This window comes from Elephantulus edwardii, unplaced genomic scaffold (genome assembly GCF_000299155.1).
Source record: "Elephantulus edwardii isolate Elephantulus edwardi_28Jun2011 unplaced genomic scaffold, EleEdw1.0 scaffold00062, whole genome shotgun sequence".
NCBI lineage: Eukaryota > Metazoa > Chordata > Mammalia > Macroscelidea > Macroscelididae > Elephantulus > Elephantulus edwardii.
Genome location: NW_006399812.1, coordinates 3,356,241 through 3,366,533, shown reverse-complemented (window position 1 = coordinate 3,366,533; position 10,293 = coordinate 3,356,241). Strand labels below are relative to the sequence as shown.

The 10,293-nt window shown below is 43.0% G+C and overlaps 1 protein-coding gene across 1 annotated transcript in view; it reads left to right on the top strand.

Annotated features, from left to right (window-relative positions):
- Positions 1-4,328: 4,328 nt before the first annotated feature.
- RNF149 (ring finger protein 149) overlaps positions 4,329-10,293 on the top strand; it is a 37,895-nt gene continuing 31,930 nt past the window's right edge. Inside the window, exon 1 of the mRNA XM_006887802.1 lies at positions 4,329-4,810. Coding sequence (XP_006887864.1) covers positions 4,354-4,810 — 457 coding nt within the window. The 5' untranslated portion in view covers positions 4,329-4,353. The remainder of the gene's footprint in view (positions 4,811-10,293) is intronic.

Sequence of the window (10,293 nt, the reverse complement as noted above, 5' to 3'; positions counted from 1 at the left end):
AGCAGCTGGTGGCCTCAAACCATGTGCTTTCAGGACTGTAACACAGCATCTTGCCATTAAGTCACCAAAGCTCCCTAAGAAAATATGAGTAGCCATTCTATGTATAATAACAATCTGGAGCAAGTGCATTGCAAAGTGAATTAGGGGAGAGAGAACTGTGTGCATCAGTGAATGTGTGAGGATCCAACCTTTCTGTAAACTTTCACAAAAATCACAATTTAAAAAAAAGAGACTAAGGTAAGGCTTTCCAAGTCCTTCATATGCTTGTAAAAGGTAGACAATGAATATGAAAGACCAAAGAAGAACTGATGCCTTTGAATTGTGTGTTAGTAAACACACTGTGGACTGTCAAAAGAACAAATAAATTTGTCTTGGAAAAAGTTTAGCCAGAAAGCTCTTTAGAAGAGAGGATGGATCAGGTATGACAGTAGCCTAGAATAGGAGGTCAATCATTGAAGGAGGACTGGGGAAGGGGGTGAGGAGTGAGGTAGACAATTGTGCAGTAATGTGCAATAATGAATGAAATATATATATATATATATATATATATATATGAACTGGGGGAGGAGGAAGGGAGAGAGAGGGAGTAAAATGTGTAACAATGAATGAATGAATGAAGATCTAACTTTCCTGTAAACTTTTTTAAAATAACAACTAAAATAAAATGTTATTTAAAATAAAAAAGGAGAGGATGGGGAGATTTGGTTGCACAAACTTGGGCTATGTTATCACTGAAGAAGGACCTCATGCTCAGAAAGTTCAGAGAAGAGGAAGATCACAACAAGATGGATCGATGTGGCAACTGCCAGCAGTGGGCTTAACCACAACACGGACTGTGAGGATGGTGGGCGACCTGGCATTCTCCTATTGACACGGAATCACTGCAAGTTGAAGCTGACTCGATGGTACCTAACAGCACAATTAAAAGCAAAGAGAAGTCCTTGGGGAAAAAATTGCTGATTTTAGGTTGACTTTAGAAAGTAAGGGCTGTATCAAAGAACATTGGAATCCTAACAAACTGATTTAAAAGCCAACTTGGAAAGGCTTCCAATGGCCAGAGATATGAGCATTTAAGCTTGGGTAAGAATGATATCAAATGCAAAACAACTATGAGATATCATCTCACCCGTGAGAATAGCAAAATTAACAGACCAGAAAGCAACAAATGCTGGCGAGGTTGTGGAGAAACTGGAACCCTTATTCACCATTGGTGGGAGTGTAAAATGATACAGCCACTGTGGAAGGTGGTATGGCGCTTTCTCAAAAAGTTGCAAATAGAGATACCATTTGACCCAGCAATTCCACTACTGGGAATATACCCCAAAGAGACCATAACTGACATCCAAGCAGATATATGCACACCCATGTTTATTGTGGCTTTGTTCACAATAGCAAGGAGTTGGAAACAACCTAAGTGCCCATCAACAAATAAATCATAGAGAAGCTGTGGTATATCCACACAATGGAATACTACACTGCATTGAAAAACAAGGACCTTATGCAATATTATTCAAAATGGGTGAACCTGGAGGACATTATGCTGAGTGAAGTACCTCAGTCACAAAAGGACAAATACTGCATGGTGCCACTGTTGTAAAACAGGACTGACATAGGGGTTAGGGGGAGACTGAGAAAGATGGGTTCAATAATGTATACTGCATTGAAACAGATAAGGGAGGAAACAGTTTAAAAGGGATATGTGATTAGGTATTTTTGTCATGACACGAGTCCAGAGCAAAGGCTGCATAGTGTAGTGGACCTGGGGGAGGGGTTGCAAAACAATGAAAGAATTTTTCTTTTACTTTTCCAAGAGGGTCGTGTACTAGGTGGGAAGGTTGGGAGAGGTGCAACAATGAATGCATGGAAACCCAAAGTCTCTGTAAATTTTCACTGAAATTAATAATAAATTTTTTTAAAAAAAGGAATAATATCAAATGATTGAAATACATCAATACACTAAACTTATACATTCTTAATACTAATTTTTCAAGAACTCTCTTTGGGGAAGTTGTTAACTGTGTCTGAGTGAGCGTGAGTCACACTGACCACACACGCACAAGAACAAAACGCTAGACCATTCTGCACCATTCCCATGACTGGTTAGGGAGGGAGCGTTTGAGCCAGAGGGCAGTCACTGGTTGATCTTCAGAAGTAAATTGCCCGGAATTCTTTCCTAGTTTATCTTAACCTTGGAAGCTCCATTGAAACCTGTTCAGTGTCATAGCAATGCATAAGCATTCACTGAAGAGGTATACTGGCTGGGCCTTAAACCCAGGTCTACCACAAGGTGTAAAGTGACAACTGTACCAATGAGCCAGTCCTGCTCTCTTCATAATACTATTTAAAAAACACAATTCATTACTGTCAGTAGGAATTAAGTCAAAACTGATCCACCAGTGAGTTTAAGGAGGCTGTATGTCATGTGTTAGAAGACTGTACAATATCACAAAAAGGGCTAGATCATGATATTTAGGCAACAGTATTGCTGGTAAATGGGAACTCTGGTGGGTGAGTGGCAAGGAGTTGCACTGGCAACCCAAAAGAATGGGGCTCAAATCCACTAGGTGCTCTCTGGAAGCCAGATATACTATCTGAAAACCTGCTGGAGATAAAGCTATCAATCAGTTCTGATGAAAGGGTACACAACAACAACAACAACTGTTGGCACAACAGAAATATGTAAGCAAAATATAAGCAGCATGGGAAATAAAAGCAAATAAATTTGTGTAGAGTAGGTTTTGCAGAAGAAATGGCTTCAGAGTTAAAATTTGATGATTAAAATGGTATTTGCCATGCCTAGAGCGAAGGACAGAAGGTAATTTCAAGAAGGATATGGATTTGCAAGACAGCATGACACTAAAAGTCATGTTCTGGGCACCAAAAGCATTCAGTTTTGCTGGAGCATGAAGTGGAGGCGGGAGGAGGGTTCTGGGTGGGTTTGTTTCTCAGACTAGTAGAAGGCTGAAAAATACCTTCCCTATTTTAGCTATAGCAGGAGGGGAAATGTTGAGACCCATGCTGCATTTTAAAATTCGTTTCAGTGGAAAAGGAGAGGAGATGCAATTTTTTTTTAGATGCAATTTTTATGTAGCCTTGTTACAGCAGTTTTAAAATGCAGTGCAAGAAAGACTAAAACCAGATAGGAAACGTGGGAGGGTTTAAGGTACAACGAAAACATTTGGTGCTAGCGACAACCTACTTCCCGCAATTATAGACTTTTGTTCAAATAAGGAAGATGAATCAGTCAGAAATTAATGTTCTCAAGTTGGGGGTGTTTTTGTGCAACAGTAGGCTTTGTACCCACGTTGGTTTTATACTGTCTAAAATCACTCAGTGTATTTCTTTCTAAATAACAAATACCATCCCTGCCCCAGCTTGTAAAGAGCTTAAGTACTTATCTAAAGAGGTAGTTTTGATTTCATATTCATGTCAGAATTACAGATTATACGTAAAATACTGTAGAAAAAAAGGTTGTGAATTAATATTGGAAAGAAGCGATAAGGAATCAGCATTGCAAAACTGCTGACAAAAAAAATCTATAAATGTGTTTTGCTGTGGGTAAAAAAAACCCCCTCTACTATTCTTTTCATTTCCACCTCCACCCCGCTACGGTTTTGGAGGAAAAGTAGCAAGTTACAACTCAGGATATAGCTCTATAGTCAGCACAGCCTCCTCTCCACCAAGCTAAAAAGCAAACTGCCACGTGCCTTGCACAGTAACTTCTGAAGAGTGGTTTTAGACAAATGCGGTCCCACAGCCTGCTCCCAGAGAAGCTTCCCTTTTCTCTGATGGGCTCTCACTCAAGACCATCTCGGGGTGGGGGTGGGGGGAGGGGTTACTTCCCTTTGCTTCGGGGGTGCCCTAAGCTTGTTACTCAAGCTCAGCCTCGTCCTCAGGGAGCCCCCCCAACAGTTCTTATGCTGTGGTGTGGGTAACCGCGAAATCGCCTCCATCGGGATTCTGGGGATCATTAGGATGCCATGTGCACCTCCAAATAAGCAAGTCTAGGGAATCCGGCGCATTCCCGTGAACTCAAGGGGTCTGCAAACCGAGCTGCAGGCCCCGCCCCGCCCACTCCTACCGGCCCGCCCCTTTCCCCGTCCCTCAAGGAGCGTGTGCGCCTACGCTCAGCCCGCGGCCGCGCGGCTCCGCCCCCTGATCTCCGCCCCGCGGCGGGCCTCGCTCTCCTCCGGCTCGGCGGCGGAGGCGGCGGCAGTGGCGGCGGGTTCTGGTCTTTCTGGTCGCCGCTTCTCGTCGCTTCTCGTTCTTCGGCGGCCTTGCAGTATTGCGCACCCTCAGGAGTCGGCCGGGTTCTCGCCTCCGACTCCTCTTCTACACCTCCGCGGCGCGGCTATGGCCTGGTGTCGGCGGCCGGCAACCAGCGGCGGGGCCCGCGGTGCGCTGGCGCTGCTAGTCCTGGCGCTGAGCGCTCCTGGCGCCTGGGGCCGGGCGCTCGAGTGGTACTCGGCCCTCGTGAGCACCGCGTACGTAGACCCACAGACGAACCTGACCGTGCGGAGCGTCTCGGAAAGCGGTCGCTTCGGTGACAACTCGCCCAAGGAGAGTGCACAGGGCCTGGTGGGCGTCCCGCGCACACTGGACCGGCACCCGGACGGCTGCGCGCCCGATACGCGCTTCCACGTGCCCGCGTCTGGCGGTCAGGCTGCTACGCCCTGGGTGGCTCTGGTGGCGCGCGGGGGCTGCACATTCAAGGACAAAGTCTTGGTGGCGGCGCGGAGGAACGCCTCAGCCGTGGTGATCTATAACGAGGAGCGCTACGGAAACCTAACCGCGCCCATGTCCCACGCGGGTGAGTGGAACTGGGGGGCGTGGAGGGTGCAAGTAGGAGGACTGGCTCATGGTGCTCTTATATGACCCACACCCTTCCTGCCCTGATCGTGACCAGTGGTGTACGAAGTACGATGGGGGCTCCACTTTGATGCTGCCACTAACGCAAGAAAACATTAGATTTGCCCAGCCGGGCCTTCTGGGGCCTTGTTGGGTAAGAGAGGCAACCCTGCACAAAAAAATGGATGGGTCTTTGCGTGTTGAGGTGAAGGGAGTGGCTTCTAGAGCCAAAGAGAAGTGAGAACAGAAGAAATCAAAATCCAGAGGTTTGTAGTTGTAAATGGAAGGAAAGCCAACTAATTCCTACTCATGACCCCCTTTTTATTCATTATTTCCCTGCATGTTGGGGAGGTTTAAGAACTAGAGCATTTTCCAGCGCGTGCCAGCATTAGAATGCCCCCTTTAACCGAGGAAAGGGGTGGCCTAGTTACATTTCTGATTTCATAGCTTCCATAAAGTATATACTAGTCAGAATATCTGCATATGAGTTCATGAGCTAACTATGAGGTTGTAGTACTGTATTATCTCTGCCAATCGGATATTTGAATGTTGAGTTTAGATGAAAACGAAGTTGTTTTCATGCAAAAAGGGGGCTTGGTAATTTGTCGGGCTTCCCACATAGCAGTGTTTCCCAGCGCAGGAGGCTGCATATTGAAGCAGTAATGATAGTATAAAGCCTTTCTTATTTTGAAAATGACACACTTGGAACTGAGTTACAGATGAAATAGAATAGTGCATAGGTGAGTGAGGGTATTGCTGCTATGCTGCTAAGCATGATAACATTAGCTTTGTGCATCAAACGGCTGACTCATTCTGAAATTACCCTGGACAAGCTCTTTTTAAAATTTCTGTTGTACTAAGCTAGGCATCCTTTCTCGTGTATGTCTGCTTTTGGTCTCACGGATACAAGGTCAGAGCCTAAAGTATTGGGTAAAATGAAGACAGAAGCATGCAGTTGGATTTGACATATTTCAGTCCTGTGATGGGAATGGAAGTCAGCTGAGAGATGAGGAAGTGAAAACAACTTTTTGGAGAAATTTTACTAAAATTTGGAGGAAGTGCAAAGATATAGAGACAGAAAATACAGAGGGAAAAAGACCTATCCAGAAGAAAAGGCTGGATTTTGGAGGATTTGGCCTCATGTGGTAGAAGGGCAATTCAGTTGGAACCCACTCATGACTGACCCTCCAGGTTTACAGAGGCATTAAATCTCATAGGAGGAGATTGCCCATCCTTCTGTGGAGCAGCTGGTGGATTCAAACTGTTTTGTCTTTAGGATTGCAGTGCAGGTTCTTGCCACTCGACCACCACAGTTCCCCAGCCACTTGGTAGGAGAAAAAATGGAGATCTGCTTTTGTAAAGATTGCAGCCAAGCCCACTGTCATGTGGGTCTGATTTAAACTTTCCCCTCACAGTCATTCTTGTGGCAGCTCTCCTGTGGTTCAAATCCATAAGCAACTCACCTGGAGAAAATTGGGGCAGTTTCCCCTCATGTGATTTTTAGCTGGAGTCTGTGAACTCAGTGGCAACGTGTTTAATCTTCACTTTTCTGCCAGTAACTCTCATTTGTATGCAGATACCTTTGGGACTCTGCCTTTACTTCATGTTGAGGCTGATTATTGTAATGTGCTTTCAGGTTGCCTCATAGCAGCTCTATGAACAATGTCTCTGAACTCTGCCCTATCCTGTGCCATCCTCACCACCTATGAGCCCAGTCACTGTAACAATGTCAGTCCATCCCTTTGAAGATCTTCCTTGCTCTGACGCTCCACTTTTCCAAGTATAATATCATTCTCCAAGGACTGGCCTCTCCTGACTTGCCCAAAGTGTGTGAGACAGTTTCACCATCCATGCTTCGGTTGCGCACCCTGGATTCACTTTCTCCGGGGCAGACCTAATTGTTCTCTTGAGTGTCCGTGAGATATTCTGACCTCTTCTCCAACACCACAACTCAAAGGCATCACTGCTGCTTCTGTCTCCTTAGTCATTGTCCAGCTAGCTCTCAGATGGAGAGGAAGTGGCTGAAAAGACCCTGACTTGGATCTGACTCACCTTAGTCTTTAAACTGACTTTGTTGCTCTTTAGCACTGGGAGAAGTCCTTGACCACAGATTTTCTCAATGCATCACAGGTTTTTTAAAAATTAATTCATTGTTGAACATTTTCCTCCCTCCCTTTTTCCCCCTCCCCCAGTCCACTTTGCATTGCACCTCTTGTTTGAGATTGTTGTCATACATACAATGCCTAACCATATATTCCTTTTAAACAGTTCTTTCCCTCATCAGTTCCAATGCAGTGTTCATTGTCTATCCATTCTTTTCCCATTCTCTCCCCACCCCCCCATGTCTGTCCTATTTTATAACAGTAGTGTTATGCAGTATGTATCCTTTTGTGACTGAGATATATCAGTCAGCATAATGTTCTCCAGGCTCTCCCATGTTGTGTAATACTTTAAAGGTTCATTGTTTTCAGTACTATTTAGTATTTAATTGTGTGAATATTCTGACCATTCGTTTGTTGATGGGCAATACTTTAAAGGTTCATTGTTTTCAGTACTATTTAGTATTTAATTGTGTGAATATTCTGACCATTCGTTTGTTGATGGGCATTTGGGTTGTGTCCATCTCTTTGCTATTGTGAGTAATGCAGCAATAAACATGGGTGTGCATACATCTGTTTGAGTCATAGCTCTGGTTTCTTTAGGATGTATTCAAGAGCAGCTAGCCACTGTCCATTTTCTAGCCTTTTCCCGCTTGAGAAGAACTGAGAGAAAAGGCTGAAGGGAACTAGCAGTTTTCTCACTCTGTGTCCAACACTTCACTATTCTACCTACAGTGGCCAATTAACCATCCAAATAATCCTGTAAGGTAGATATTTCAGCCTTATTTCTAGAAGACCAAATGCATATGCCTATTTCAGTTTAAATGACTAGGCTGAGATAAGATAAGGAGCTCCTGGTGGTAAGAATCTGCTCTGCAATCCAATGGTCCCATGCCCCACCCTGTTGCTCTGCTGGAGAAGGATGGGCAGTCTCCACCCTTGAGATTACTCCCTTGAAAACCCTATAAATTTGTTGCAACTTTTTGGCACAAAAAGATAAGATAGAAGGTATGTGCTTCTGATTCACCATCTGCTCCACAGAAGAAAGATAAACTGTCTCCTTCTCCCATGTCATTTTACTGCCTCTGAAAAGCTACTGGAGAGTCAGCTATGGGTCAGTTCAGAGTGTATACAGCAGCAACAAGATAAGGTAGCATGAATAAAGCCAGGTTCAAACACAGGCATTTGAGAGTCATGAAACACTCTTGAGTTTTATTCTTTTTCTCACTCCTCATTGTCTCTCAGGTAATGGTTGGATAGATTGTGTTTTTATTGTAAATCTTCAGTATGACTTTGGCTGCAGGGGTAGAATTAATATTTATACCTCAGTCTTTATGTTACCTTGGATTAGATACATCTAGTCCTAAAACTTGGAAGCAGGAGTGGCATCTACTTCCACAGTAGCTTGCCTCTGGAAACCCTGTGAACCTGGAGAAAGGATGAAAGTTATACAGGAAGTGTCCAGGACTTCGTTCATAGGGTTGCTATGAGTTGCCTGTGACTCGACGGCACTTAACAATAACAACAGTATGTCTTTAAGACTCCTTGGTTGTTACTAGCATCTGCAAACCTGGTTATTTGTAATTTCAGCTGTAAGATTTTTAAGTATTCCATGAATTCAATGTCATTTCCTACATTTTTTTTTAAATGCATATTTTTTATAGTAAGATCTCTTCATCAGCTAGGATCCCTCCCTTTGGCATCATTTGCCTCATTTCTTCCTCAGTTTGGTCTTGTCATTAATGTTGAGTTGTGAACACTTCCAGGCTTCGTAAGGTGGTCTCCAATCTAGGTCTCATGGAATGGTACCTGCTGAGTTTCTTGCAGTTAGGATTTTGAAATACCTTCTCTGTAATTTCCTATTCTGCTTGCAAATCTAAGATCATGTTATTTCCCCCAGTGTCCTTTTTTCCTTAATTAATTAATCTTTGTTCTTTTAAATTAATTCCAAACCTATAGATACTCTTTTCTAACTTGTTTTGCACTCACTGGAAATCTAGTAAAAAACTCTGTTCACCTGCCTGACAAAGTTACAGATAAACCTAGAGGTATGATTCAGAGAGATGGATAAAATCTTTAACACCGACTTACTCAAGAATTTAATTGATTTTCCTTCATTCAAACAGACAAAATTATCCCTTAGTCATGAATTTACGGGGATAATCAAATAAGAAGAACTGATATAAACAGAACTAGATGAACATAAGCTGGTATTTTGTGGTATGTCTGACCTGGGTCAAAAATGGAAATAGAGTGTTTAGGGCCTTCAAGAATATATAATCTATTGTGATAATAAATTTAAAATGAGATCATAAGTGATAAGGACCTTCTGTGTTAGAGTTTGACATTTATTTACATCTTCCCTGAAGCGTTTGAGGAAACCATCTAGTGAGAGTGGGTGGTTAAACTAGATCAGATTATGAAACATTTTAAATACGAGACAATAACCAGACTGAATTCTAATAGGAGTTGAAGGTGTTCTTTGTCTTATTTTGGTTTAGTTTTTAACAGTTTATCAAAGCAGTTTCTCAACCTCTGCACAATTTGACATTTTGGTCTAGAAAATTCTTTGTAGTGTGTAGGTTTTCTTCTGCATTTTTAAGATGTTTAGCCTTTCCCCTGACCTCTACCCACCATATCCTAATAGCACTCTTTCCCTGTTGTGACAACCACAAATATCATCAGATATTGTCACATGCTTCCAGGAGACATGAATGAGGGAGGGAAAGAAATCATCTATGGTTTTTAAGCTTTCTAAAGGAAAGTCATAGAAGTTGGAAATACAGGGTCCAGTTTGACTCTTGGGCTAGTGCGTGTACAATTAGAAAGGCTAATGGTATGGTCTCCTAGTGACAAGGAGCTGCGCGGCAATCCCAAAGGCACAGAGTTCGAGGCCACCAGCCACTCTGCGGGAGAAGGATGTGGAATGGGGAATCTCCTCCCGGTTTATTAACTGCTTCTAGAAATCTGCTAGAGAGTCAGCTATGGGTCTATTCCAACTCCACAGTTACAACAACATCAAGTAGTATGGTGATGGCTGGAAATGGGAAAGCATGATCCTAACAGAACTACCTCAATTAGGTAAAAGTGTATCAGGACTTTTAAAAATGGAAAATAACGAAAAATAGAATTGAGAAGCCAGAAGAAGAAAGATGTGTGGTTAGAAATAAAGTGGATTCTCATTTTGACATTCTTGAGTTTTATTTTTATTTTATTTTATTTTTTTTTTTTGGTCTAAACAGTAAGATTTATTGAGCTGTATCTTAGTATAGACGCTGGGGCTTGCCCATGGTGCTCTTGATATACAAAGCCCGAACATTCTGCCAATTCTTCTTTAGCAGTGAAA